We start from the raw sequence: 14047 nt of genomic DNA, 5'->3' as shown, positions 1-14047 counted from the left end.
AGTGGCCAGTCAGACCAGACGGGAGAAACGAACCCGAAAGCACTGGACAAAGAGAGGGAGGAGAGCCAGCAAGGCTGACCCAACTTGGACCGAGAGCTGTTCCTCTACCAAGCCTTTTTCTAACTAATGTCTGGTTGCAAGACAATAAAGTGAATGAGATGTGATTAAGACTCACTTAGCAAAAATCAAAGAAATCACAGACTGCCCTGCACACATTTTCACAGAGACATGGTTGACCCCTAACATCTCGGATCAAGCTAGTGCACTAGACCAGTGGACCGTGTTGGGAGCCATAAGGGCACAAGACTCAGATGCAAATTCAAAAACTGCACTGCAGTAATTGAATGATGCCACAAGCAGCAACATGCCCAAAGACCCAGATGGAATTTTCATAGTAGCTACTGATTTTAACCAACTCATCCTTCAACTCTGAAGATGCAGCAGGATCAAGGACAAATGAAATTTCACTTTTTAAACTTTAAAAAATAACTAGTAAATCTACCTTCTATCCTCAAAAGGCTCAGTCATTCACAAGCAAAATTGGTCCCTTTGTGAAAGACTGTTGTTGGAAACCATGGATGTTGTGTCCTCCGGACTAAAGAGGAAAAGAATCATCCAGATTGTGAACAACTCAAAGGTCAAAAGCTACCATCTTTGATGGTATGGGGGTGTGTTCATGCCCATGGCATCATGGGTAACTTGCACATCTGTGAAGGCACCATAAATGTTGAAAAGGTACATTTAGGTTTTGGAGCAACATATGCTGCCATCTAGGTGACATCTTTTTCAGGGATGTCCCTGCTTATCCCAGTGAGACAGTGAGACACAATCTGCACGGGTCTCATAAATAAAACAGAGCATGGCATTCATACTTAAAGCATACCTACAGGCAAGCCAAAATCTGCATGCACCGAAAATATTCAGATATATAAAACAAGGCATAGGCCGGCTAATCTGCAGTTTTCTTTTATAAATCCCATATCAACTTGGAATTGTCCGCAAGTGGATCAGCATCATATCCCACCTCCTACATGTCCACATTCAACCATAAATGATCAATGCAAAGAACTACAGACTACAGTGGCTACAGACAACTACAGCATCAAATTGATTTTTTTTTACGCCTTGCCAGAATGATTGAGACATCAATGGTATCCCTGACTTTCAAAATGAAAGTTTGATAAATGAACACAGTTTATTTGTTTATTTGAGTTTGTTATGACAATCTTGGCCTGCATTATGATTAAAATTCATAAAGAGGATATGGAGTGCATGGAGATGACTGGCTTTATTTACAGAGTTTATTAATTCATGCAGTCCATATGTACAGGTGGTGAAGATGGGTCCTTTGAGGTGACTGGAGAGGGCAAAGTGTCTGTGACAGCAATGGAGGTGTCTCAAGTGCACTCACTGTGCACAGTCCTGTTAACTGCAGCAATTTTAAATACAAAAATAAATAAAAATAAAAGTTTTACTTTGTTTTGTTGTTTTAAGATTATTATTTTGGGGCTTTTAGCCTTTAATTGGACAAGACAGTAGAAGAGTGAGAAGGGGAGAGAGGGGATTCCACGCAGCAAAGGGCCAAGGCTGGAACCAAACCTGTGGGTGCTGCAGCGAGGAGTTAACCTCTTAACCAACTAAGCCCCTGGGTGCCCCGAAGTTGTACTTTATGATACATGAACTGAATTAGAAGATGTTATTGAACACTGTTGATGCTCTGTTTTACAGTTATTTCATGCTTTTGATGATGTGCACATTTTGCTTCACAGCTGACCACAAGTGTCGCCATACACAGTCCGGATGTCTCCTCTGTGCTCTGGGGCATGTGACAGTGAGATGGCACTGATGAAATAAACTGAAATGAACAAGTGAAATGTGCTTATGTAAAAGTTATAGTTCATGAGCACAAATAAGACTGCTGGATTGAATGTTTATGATAAAGAGGATCTACAGGTAATGTGTGAAGTGAGGCAAAATTGAATTTGTGACAGTTGTATTATATGTGTAATTATTTAGTGTGGATGCTTAAGCAGCCACACTATTTTTGTTCTTCTCTTTATTAGTGTGGATGCTCATGCAGTTCGTACAGTTTTTGAGTTTTGGCGATTTAAGTTTTATGCTCTTTTCAGACGATTTCTGCATTTATAATGGAGTCAAATGGAGACGGAATGTTCATGGCTAGAGTGGAGAGGATCTCGGCAGAGTGTAAAGGAGCTGAAAAATAATCTAAAATTTTTCCGAACAAATTGGAGCTACTCCCACAGCTAGCAGTCAATGTACACAATTTGTACATCCTAACGTAGAAAAACTTGTGGAGGTCAGATTAACGCACGTTTGAAAGCCGACAACCCAACATAGCTGGCTCATGGAACCTCAAAAATAAGGGAGACCCAAAAAATTCCCCATTTAATCCAATACAAACTGAGATGAGAAATTACTGGAAAATGGCAGAGGAGACTGTTTCTAACGCAATGATTTGGGCAATTTATCAGAATTTTTTTCAGACAAAAATGATACGTGCGTGTTCAGGAGAACCTCTTTTCTCTTCCCGTTGCAATGTTTTGACTGTTTGGTGAAAGGTATGGCTGTAAAATTGAGTAGTTTGACAGGTACATTTCCATCTAATTCAACTGCCTTCTTTGAGCTGACCTGAGAGGAGAGAGGGGAGAAGAGGTTAACTGATCCTTTATATTACCGGCATTGGCCCTTGTGGCCCCTCAGGTGGAATGGGCCCTTATTTGGCCCTTGTGGCCAATTAAATTTGCCAGTTAGTAATTAATGGTCCACTTGGCAGACCTCTGGAGGAGGGGCCACAAGTAAGCCATTGATTGGCCTTTGTGGCCCTTCAGGTGGATGGGGCCCTTAATTGGCCCTTATGGCCTCTTAAGTATCTTTGTCTTTGTCTGCCTCAAGTACTGCTCCTTGTAGTGATAGAAGTACTGCTACCTTCTCTACTTCCAGAACTACAACTACTACTTCTACAGCGAACACTCAAGCTACTAATACTACTAGTACTATTTCTCCTGTACTTTCCGGTCAACTGCTACCTCTGCCTACTTTAAGCTACAGAAACCTATTAATGTCAAAATGTTATGCTCTTCAAGGACATTTATGCCTCTCATTTTATTTTCTACATTTTATGCCTAAAATATTAAACATTGACTATTTTAATCTTTTCAGTTGACGTAAACTTCTTCCTATGACATTCTTGCAGTTCAATTTGTAGCTTCTTCACTAAAGCAGTTCAGCCTTTCATTTCTGCCAGTTTTTCAGATATTTACTTCAATTTGTCATACATCTCTGCATTTTCAGCAATAAATTTATGCATATTCAGCAATAAATTTATGCATATTCAGCAACAGATTTATGCATTTTCAAACATGCTCTGAAAACTGATTTCAGCTATTGGCATCCACACGCATGTTCTGCAGGAAATGCATTTTCTAGTTAATTTCTACAGTCTGGCTTCAGTTCATTACCTCACCATCTGCACTACCAGTTTGCCATATCTAAAATGTGTGGGTCAGGGTTTCCGTAGAGGTGTGAACATTATACCAGCCAAGTTTGTTTTTATAGATCACAACTTTTGTGGGAAGTGGCGTTTGCCCCTTTTACAGCCCGTTTTGTGCATACCTAACTGTTATAGATGAGACCCAAGAGCCGTGTCACACTGAACATATCTGATGCATTGTGAAGTGTAAAATAAGATAAAGGAGAACCTGAACTGTTGGGCAACAGAAGTCGTATATCAACCAAGAATGGAAAAGCATTCCACCTTTAAAACTTAACACTCCAAACATTTTTTAAGGACAACTTGGGTCCTCGGTTCCCAAATGCTTTCTGAGCATTGTTAGAATAAAAGGTAATTTAACACAGCTGGAAATGTGGAATGTGCTGCAGACATCAAATTCACAATGAGCATATATTCACAAAAATCAAACAAGTTATCAGTTTGAAAACTGACCATCATGTCTTTGTACTGCAATCAGTTGAATATAGGTCGAAAAGAACTTGCAAATACAGTACATTTTACAAAGTGTCCAAACTTTTTAGAATCAGGGTTGTAAAGGCCTGAATGCCGGCCAAAATTCACGTATTCACTAAAGCTCTCCTTCCCAAATACCCCTCTCTGGCATAGCTTGACATCATCAAAAGGAATATTTTGCTTTTATGATAAACTTGCTTTTTCATTGTCTCTGAGAGGGTAAAATAATAAAATGGAAGTCAATTTCACATCTGTGTGCTCTACACAGCTAGAGTCAGGAGGTGGTTTCCCTATTTTAGCATAAAGAACAGAAGCAGAGGTAACAATTAGCCTTGCTCTGTCCAAAGTGGTGGTCCAAAACCACCTACCAACATCCCTAAAGGTCACTGACACATGTTGTATCTTGGTTGTTTAATCTAAAGACAAATGTGTTATCAAAAGTTTGAGGTTTAGAAGAAGCTAAATTGTTTATGGTATCTCAGTCTGTACCAGACAGCCATGCCTTTCTTATGAACTACATGTATGGCAGTTATATTTGTGAGTTGAGATACAGAGCTGAGGTTGAGTGTTACTAACATGAGTGTAGGCTCCACTCTCCTGGCTTGCTGCAGCTCCTGCTCGGGGTCTCTGAACCCAGTGAAGGTGTAGTAGCTCTTATCCCATTTGATAGGTCTGTAGAAAGGCAGCCCCGTCTCAGGTGGACTTTTGGATGCCTCTGAACTTGCTTTCACTCCTTTCATGTGCTCTATGGACAGGCTGCAGGACTTCAAGACATTCATCACTGTGCTTAAGACATCGTTTGTGCGCAGGGTGAAACTCACTGACCGGAACCCTGACAACCAAGTGAGAGGTTTTAAATTAGCAAAGACAGAACTCACAGATATTATGAGCAATACTATTGGAGTACATACCTGAGGCGAGAAGGTCTGGCTGCACATCACTGCCATCCTTTGTGTCCCTGACATAAAAGGTGAGCTTCATTGGCTGAAGTGAGCGTGAGCCAGCCCTCTGCAGGTTTTCCAGATAGCCATTTAGCCTCTTTAATGAATTCTCATTCACTTCCTGTAAAACACAACATGAAATGTTACACACTCTTTGTATAATGTTGTACAACAGTTAGTCCCGACCGAGCATTTTGATTGGTCAAGAGGCATTCCATGAGTGCTGATATAGGAGTACAACCTCACTGGGACTGTTAACTTTTAACTCTGCATGTATCACTCAGCTTCACTCCTGTTCAAAACCTGTTAATTAGTGTAAGAATGAAAGTGGAATATGTTTTAAAAGTGGGATATGTTTACAGTGCAGTGTAAGCACAGCTTCAAACAACTAGTTGGTGCTGTTCATGTAGCTGTCAGTTAGTCAGGTTGAGGGAGGAGAAAAGAAGACAGGAGACAGTGAGGAGTGGGCACATGCTGGAGCGACAAACTGTCTGATCAGACTAACTCATCTGAATTGCACAGGCCACCAAAGTGTCTGTTAGACAGTCTTATTAAGAGAGTTATTTCACTGAAAACACAGAGAGCCTTACTTTACGTAGTTGCTTAAACACATTAGAATCAGCACTAAAAGACTCTAGTAAAGATAAAGTGATGAAGGGCTGGCTCTTGGCATAGGCGACATAGGTTGTACAAAAGGTTATCTCTGTGCATGCCCTTTTTCCTTGTTATTGTTGCCGCAACTGTAAATTACCACAGCTGTGAAGTCATTGAACGCACCATACACAGACCGCTCGGTGCAGAGTGACGATCATCTGAATTATCTGCCGTGCCTGCGTCCATTGAACTGTGAATGGTGATGTTTTACTTTACGTTGCACTCTGTTAGAGTTATTAAGAGTGTATTTAGGTCGTTAAAGAGTCGTTTTTCTCTGTTGTGAATGTTTAAATTGCATAAATAGCTGACAGCTAATTAAGCGGAGCTAACTGCAAACTAGCATCTATCAGTGAAGTTTATGTTGCTGTATTGCTAATCTCTGTTGGTTAAATATCTCATGGTGAATGTTAATTGATCAGTAAAAGTACGGCCTTCTAATTTGTATCTAAGAATGTGGAGTACTGCTGATTCATGCTTATTCCTTCTCATTCATTTAATTTCATTAGTTGATCTGAAATCATTGCTAATCTGCAGTAGCTGCATTTCAGTTGTTATCTAGCTAGAATACGTAGCTCAAGTGTATTTTGTATTTAAGTTGTATTTTAATTCTAATCAATCTGTATTGTTGTGATTGTGTTTCAGAAACCACGCACTGTAAACCACTCTGCACAAGATACTGTACATCCTCAAAATTCAGATAAACAGTTGAACTTTATTATGGACTCTGCCTCTCCTTAAAGCACACCTGAACATAAAAAGTGTCCTGACCCGACGCCCTGGGGCGGTTGCTGCCACATAGGATCCTCACACACAGTCTAACATACATAGGTGATTGCCTAGAGTGCTACACGCTTAAGGGGCGCCACTGGTTGCGCTCAGAGAGAGAAAAAAAGAAGATAATAATTTGCTGTGCCCTTTCCTCATGTTCTGACTTGAAAATAACAAATGAACACAAAAAGAAAGAAATAATAATAAACTCAGTGTCCCTGTTGTTTCTCACCATTGACCTATCCCTGACCAGCCTGCACTGACGGCACTGCATGTTGAAAGTGAAAGCCAGGGATGAGTTACTGATGCACACCTCAGGTAAGAGTGGGATAGAAGCCTGTCAACACGTCAATTGGCAGGTTATAAGTTATCAATGTTTACATTTTTTTTTTCATAGAAAAATGTGTGGTGTGTAATTTAGAAAACTAAGAATAGAGGAGGAAAAGACATCCAAATATAGAGGTATGTCTTCTTTTATAATATAAAAAAGTCAGTTTTGTATGAAGACGTTTCATTTGTACAAGCTATCTCAGTTAAAATCAAGCAAAGCTAGATAATGATACTATGATTAGCTGCGAAGAATTGGGGGATGTTTATGAATAATTTGAATGTCAAGCCAGTAGTTTATACAGTTCATTGCTGCTGCTGCTGCTGCTACTGGCTGCTTAGTGCTGCTCCTTCTACCCAGTAAGTATGTTAGACACTGTGCTGAAATTAGCTGTCCAATATGGACAAAAAATTACTCAAATTGATGGGCATGTGTTACTGTTTAATTGTGGTGCATCCTCTTTTATTTTATTAATGACTAATTACAACTAAGAAAAAACTGCAGCAGTTGTTTGTCCTACACTGTCTGCTGCAGGTACATGTTTTTGCCTGTGCAGTAATAGGCTAGTGTACTCTATAACTGTCCAGATGTACTCTGGTGACTTTTGCAGAAGCTCCCAGCAGCTGCTGGAGCAGGGCCTTTTAATATGCCATCTCTCTGAAGTGTGTAAATTCAGCCAATTATTTGTGGTCTCTGAGGAACTGCTGTTATCATTGTTGTTGTTATTACTGATTATACAACAATTAGTTCTGACCAAGCAATCTGATTGGTCGTGAGGCATTCCATGAGTGGTGATATAGGAGTACAACATCACTAGGACTGTTAACTTTTAACTCTGCATGTATCACTCCACGTCACGGCTGTTCACAATCCATTAATTAGTGTAAGAGTGAAAGTGGGATATGTTTTAAAAGTGGGATATGTTACTAAAAGTTATGAGGATACCTAGGAGGGTGCAGCTGTGACGGACGCGTTTTAGTATCCCGCCGTTCACTTCAGCACTCAGCCTGTGGCCTCCTGCCTACGACCGAATCACAGCCGTGGTGATATACGAGCACAACATCACTCCCTCTCGTGTGATATTTCTTAAATATTACTGTTAATCTTGTTACAAACTAAATGCAGGTCTTAGTCAAATTAAATAAAGTAAATTTGTATAGTGCTGCTTTACATTAAGTAGAATGAAACAATAGACTTTTACAGCCTAAATCCCGGTGTCTCTGATACACTGCAATGTTGTCAGAAATAGTATTATTACTTAATGTCCCAGTTAATCCTTGTTACTTCTTGTGATCGACAGGAGCAGTGGGTGGGGGCTCACCTATGGGCACCAACATGGCTATAGCTGGCACTGTGTCACTTATTACTGTTTACCAATAAATGACGCTTGTATAACTGTTGTATAAAAAGCAATATCACACTCGAGGTCGTAATCTTGTAATTGTATATTATCACGGCTATCTGCAGCCTCGTGCCTACGACCAAGTAACAACATCATTCCCTTTTGTGTAAATGAGAAACTGCCGATACTGAGTCCTGATCCGATACTTGTGCATGAATAATGATAACATAGCTGCACAGTGTACTTTTAGGTTATCAAACACAGTGAACTTTAAACATTGTGCTTTAAAGTTATTAAATCAATCCAGTGTATATGCTGGACAGTGCAAAATACCAAGTAAAAACAGTATGTTTTTTTAGGACAGTGCTCTCAAATTTATTTAGTGCAGCATATTTTTTAATATGATATACCAAATTAAAAAACTAAAATGCTTTAGGACAATGCTCTTAAATTTACTTAGTGCAGCATTTTTTAATATGATACACCGAGTAAACTGACGTGTCAAGAAATTGCTCTTACATCCACTAGTCCAGCATTTGTTTAATGAAAAATTACTTCACAAAATAATGAAGTAATTAAACTTAAATGTGTCTTCAGAGTGTAGCATTCTAATAAAAATACACATCATTTTAAAGGGGACCTATTTTGCTTTTTGGATTTTTCCATTTTCTTTATTGTTTCGTATAGCATTTCTGTGGTTGTAAAGGGTCTCTTAAGTAATAGGGGTGTAAATCACTGGTTTTATCACAAAACAATATTACATTGTTTCTTTGGGCAACAATTCGATATTTGCCGCTATCAAAAAATCTGCCTCGAAACGATTTTAATTCGATTTGAATTAGGGGACTGCGTTAGATTTGAGCAAATATTATCTGCCCATTTAACACAGTTGGTTACAGAGGAAGCTGACATTTCTGTCTTTGCCAAAAGAGATAAAAACATCTCAATAATTGTAAATAATTAAAACTGGTCCTTTTTGTCAGAAAACCCTGTTCTGGAAGAAAATGTTTTCATTTTACCTCAGACCATGATCTTTTTCCATCAGGAATATCTGACTTAATGCCCTGGAGACAAACTTCTAGCGTCCATAAAACATGGGCTACAAACAAGATCACCTAACAAAACTAAAAAATTCAGCCCACTAACTGTGGAGGTCAAAGACAAAACAACTCTCTTTTGTGAGTCATATTTCCCCCACATACATAACATGCTAAGGTGATTAGCATAAGCCTACAGCATTTTACATCAACATAAATTAGCTTAACGGCTAGACGACTTTTCTTGTACTCATAACTTAAATCAATTTACATGTATTACTAATGCTTTCTATTACTCACCACTGGTTTGTGTCACCACATCTCCCGACAGAACAACGCAGATGAATTTCAGCACAACATTTTTTTAAACTGAGCAGCTAATGTTGCTAGATTATGTTAGCAAAGTGTGATGCCCTCACAGAGACGTGACGTGATGTTTCTGAGTTCCTTATCAATCTATTGTACGTCTGTCCGTCCTGGAAGAGGGATCCCTCTGCCGCTGTTCCTGAGGTTTCTCCCTTTTTTACCCGTTACAGGGGTTCTTTTTCGGGAGTTTTTCCGTGGGTGATGCGAGGATCTAAGGGTGTAGGGATGTCGTACACTGTAAAGCCCTCTGAGGCAAACCATGTTTTGTGATAATGGGCTCTATAAATAAAATTGACTTGACTTGACTTTAGTTTACACATGACATGTGCTCTGATGACTCGCAGTTTCTCTGAAAACAAAATATTTCCATATTGATGATTTATTCCAGAGTAAATAACGTTACTGTCATCATCTTTCTCTTGTCTGCTTGCCATTACCTGCCTGAAGCTGTATGACTGTGACAAAGAATTTGAAAAAAATGTGGATCTGAAAGAGGATGATATAGATTGATGTTTAGACTTAGCATCGATAATAGGCGATCACTGCTCTTTGAATTGATATATTGATCCAGCTTAATGGATCATTACATCCCTACTAAGTAATACAGACCAATGTCCAAGCCAAAGGGAGCTCTCCCTCCCTCAAAAGACACTGCTCCTAAGCTGCATGAAACAGCTCCTTTGAGTTTTAGTCTTTACTTCCGTAACTTAGTGACATCAATCTAACAAATAGAACACAATGTGCATTGAGAGAGCTAGCTGACCTATCAGAGCAAACTGGGTTTCTCGGAAGGCGGGACATAAGCTCAGACAGACTGTTTCAGACAGAGGTGTTGCAGTAGAGGGCAGTATGAGATATATTATGTGTTTTTTGAACATTAAAGCATGTAAACCTATTCTATTAAACCCCCAAAATATGTATGTGTTCCAAAAATGAGCATAATGGAACCACTGGTGGTTTAATCACAATTCCACTTCAAAGTACTATTTTAGCTGAACTTATACATTCCCAATCACAATACATGACACTCGGTCACAATTCCACTTATTACAAAATTATTGTAAAACTAGTTCACTAAAAATGAACAAAAATTTAAATTCAACTTAAAATGGTGTAGCAGCATTAGCTGAACATGAAAAAAAATCAGTCTCTAACTATTGGAGTCACAGCATTACAATAAACAAATTGTGGTCTCCATCGATGACAACTCTGTGACAACTGACATAAACAAAGGATCGGGTGGGTGTTTAAAATAACCAATCCTGATCAAATGAAAAATGTGTTGATCAGACCTGATGACAATCCTTCCGGGACATCCCTACTACTGACAATCTGAACACATTAAAACACCTCATGTCAGCCCAACCACAAGTCATCAGTCCTCAGTTTTATTTACAACATATTCTATTCTACTGAGCAATTCATGAAATACACAAGACATACCCGTTCCCTGGGATATTGACCAAAGAAGTCAGGATGTACAGCAAAATAAAACGGTCTGAGTGCATTAACAGCATCTGCCCCTGACAGAGCTCTCTGCTGAACCACACATGCAGCCACATGTTTCCTCTTCAGCCTGCAGAGAAGAAGATATGAAAGTTAACTAATTTAACAGTTTTATTCCATTTTGTGGAGATGACAGGGATTAAGTATGGTGATAGTGAAACATACTCATTCCTGTGGGGGGATATTGACATATTTAATGTTTAATTAGCTTGCTTGTTTGTTTTTCAGCCAAGTGCAATTGCGTATTGCAAATCTTGAGCCCAATGTTGGTGAACAGTTTCAAACCTGAAGGATTTCAAATGTATTATTATTATTGTTATTATTGTTATTATTTTTATTATTAGTATTATTAGTGATATTATTGTCTGTGGACAGGTTTTATCACCAAAAGATACAAAACCATGCAAAACACAGTCCACAAAATGTTACATCACAGATGTGTCATTGAGACCACAATAAAGACTGAGATTAAAGACTGGTGCGGTCTGAGCTAGGGTGGGGAAAGTAGAGGAGCAGGAAGTAGGGCCGGGTGGGGGGACCTAATGCCCCTGATGCCCCTTGGCCCACATTTGTTTTAAGTCAAAGATCACTGTATCCAAGCTGGCATGATCCAATTGCACTGTCAATAAATGCATCATCTTGGCACAAATGTTTAATAAATAATCTCCTTGACTGTAAAAATCCATCAACTGTATTTCATTATAAGAAACGAAGGTGAATACAGGACTTTTTTTCAGTGGTGGTAGCAGAACTTGAGGAGCTAGGTGGGGGGATTGTCTCTGGATAAAACAAACCTTGATCAAACCAGTGAACATCCATAGAGTTTATATACTGTAGTTGCTGATCATAGAAATACCAGTGTGTTAACCTCAGTAGCAGACTGGTCTTGACTGTCCATTCTAGCTGCTAAGGACACTTAAACCCAGCTTAGACCTGGCATCAACATGCGTCTTGGGTGACCTGATCACAACTGGATAGCCCTACATAGATTATAGTAAGCAGCCACCAAGACACATGTCCGATCCAATCACTCAAACCACTTGCTATTGTGGTTGGGGGTGCATCTGACCTCTTGTCTTTTGTAGGATAAATGCTAACACTGTCCTGATGCGTCTTCATCATCAGTGCAGGAAGCAGTGGTTATTATGGTGACAGCGCATTAAGGCTCTGTAACCTATCCAGTTTTTGTCAAAACCACTAAAGTGTTCTGTAACCATCCCTCGTTTGGCCCTATGGAAGGAGGAGACATGTTTATTTCTGCTGACAGTGATATCGCCAGCTGTACTGACACAACAGCTAACGTAAGTAGCAAACATTCAACAGGGCAGCTAGTAAAAATGTGGGTGTAATAACTATGTGCAGGGCATTGATGAAATCTGCACACAAGTGGTCATCTGGAGACACACAATAGGCACAGGTATGAACTGCGATATGTCAGCTGTCCACTTGCACTTGGCTCAACAAAACACATGTTAACACACCAGGTCTAAACAGGCTCACAGGGATTTGGAGACTCCTCTGCTGCAACAAAAATCTAGATTCTATTCCCCGATGCTTAGTTTTATATTCATTTTTCATTGCAAAATCATGATGATTGCAAGTGTTCATATTTTCAGAGAACTTTGAAAAGCACTATATAAGTTCTATGATTATTTTTATTATTATTATTATTATTGCTATTATCCTTTACATGGTGATGATATGCCATCTGATTGGCTATTAAGTTAAAAAAAATTGACAGTTATTTTGTCTGCCCAACACTCCACCACAAGTATTAGATGTATTACCATAAAATTTGCTATAGACCTGTATGAATCCTTTATGGCATGACCTTCTATCTTGCATCAACACTTGATTACCACAATCATGACAGCCTGCTCTATTCTTGAGCTGAAAGCTGAAGCTGGCAAAGCTAAAGCCAATAACATTCACATAGTCCTGTCATAGAACATTTCAAAGCAGTGTTACCTGATGGTGTACCTCAGGAGGGAGTTGGCAGACATTGCCGAAGCTGCTTGTCAACAGATGACTATTAGACCATGGCCTCTGCAGCCAGTCCATCAGCAGCCCTGATATCTACGCACACAATTCCATCAGAGTCACAAAACGTTTCTAATCAGCACATCACAGCTTCCAGTAGCAAACAATCATTCAAAGCGACTTAAGGCAAACAGAAGAAAATAGATAATTCTGCACCATCATCGTAAATCAATTTAACATTTATCTGTTATGGTCTTCAGTGTTAGCAACTGATAAATACATCTTCGAAAATAAGTATCCAAGGAGTCAGCATCCCAACCTTGGGTTGCAGTTGTCTGTTGCGTTAGCATCATAGCAATGCGTGCTGCTCTTAGCGCTGTGGATGACGCACTTATCAAAACAAATGTCAAATTAAGGCTAATTAACCGCAACTATTTTACTAATCAAACTAAAACAACAGGGCCATCCCTTACAGAAGTCGACGTTATGTTAGAGGATAGTTAGGGTTACAGCTTCAACGTTGTTTGTAATATGACTCCTTGCGTTAGTCGGTGACAAGGACGTAACATGGCTCCTGATAGTGTCTCCGGCTGGCATAGAAAGTATTAGCAATGTGGCAATTTTGGCAGTCAGTTCCTACTGCCTTGCTATCAAGAGTTCGAAATGCGTTACAAGTACCTGATTGTTGAACTGAGCACTGAAAACAAGCAGTGCAATACATCTGTACCCTCACCGTTGGACTGCTAGCTTTACTGGCTTTACTGCTTTCGTTTCCACTTCCTTTCTTCCTCTTCTTCTTCTTCTTCCTCTTTTACTAACAGAGCTGCAGCACGCTGGCGCCCCCACGGACTGGAGGGACATTACGGCTGTGCGCACCACCACCTGTATCGTTGGGCTAGTCACTTTGATTGAGATTCAGCAAGAAAATTACAGGGCCACATTTTTAAAAGGTTTGATTTTGTTATTCCAAAATCATAAGTTAGTTTACCAGAATTTCATACACAAATATTATGTCCTAGCCCTTACAAAAACAATCAATGTATCTGAACTGAACCGTGAATGCAGTGCTACTTCCAGACTTGATGGGCCTGCTCATTGGTATGAAGAAATGCTAAGGATCTTATATATATATATATATAT

The 14047-nt window shown here is 39.5% G+C and overlaps 1 protein-coding gene across 9 annotated transcripts in view; it reads right to left on the bottom strand.

Moving 5' to 3' along the window:
- tcaim (T cell activation inhibitor, mitochondrial) overlaps positions 1–13678 on the bottom strand; it is a 51391-nt gene extending 37713 nt beyond the window's left edge. For 6 of the 9 annotated variants that reach the window (XM_042490865.1, XM_042490868.1, XM_042490860.1 and 3 more), the window contains exons 1-5: positions 13586–13678; positions 12896–13003; positions 10865–10997; positions 4897–5047; positions 4562–4817 (exon numbers count right to left, since the gene is read on the bottom strand). In XM_042490865.1, the coding sequence (XP_042346799.1) occupies positions 4562–4817; positions 4897–5047; positions 10865–10997; positions 12896–12930 (575 nt within the window). In that variant the 5' untranslated portion in view covers positions 12931–13003; positions 13586–13678. The remainder of the gene's footprint in view (positions 1–4561; positions 4818–4896; positions 5048–10864; positions 10998–12895; positions 13004–13585) is intronic. The other 3 variants (XM_042490861.1, XM_042490862.1, XM_042490863.1) reach the window with 3 other exon arrangements.
- Between the last annotated feature and the right edge of the window lie 369 nt (positions 13679–14047).

This window comes from Plectropomus leopardus, chromosome 7 (assembly GCF_008729295.1).
Source record: "Plectropomus leopardus isolate mb chromosome 7, YSFRI_Pleo_2.0, whole genome shotgun sequence".
In the NCBI taxonomy this organism is placed as follows: Eukaryota; Metazoa; Chordata; class Actinopteri; order Perciformes; family Serranidae; genus Plectropomus; species Plectropomus leopardus.
Note: the sequence above shows the minus strand (reverse complement) of the source record. Positions and strands in the feature narration are given on the sequence as shown.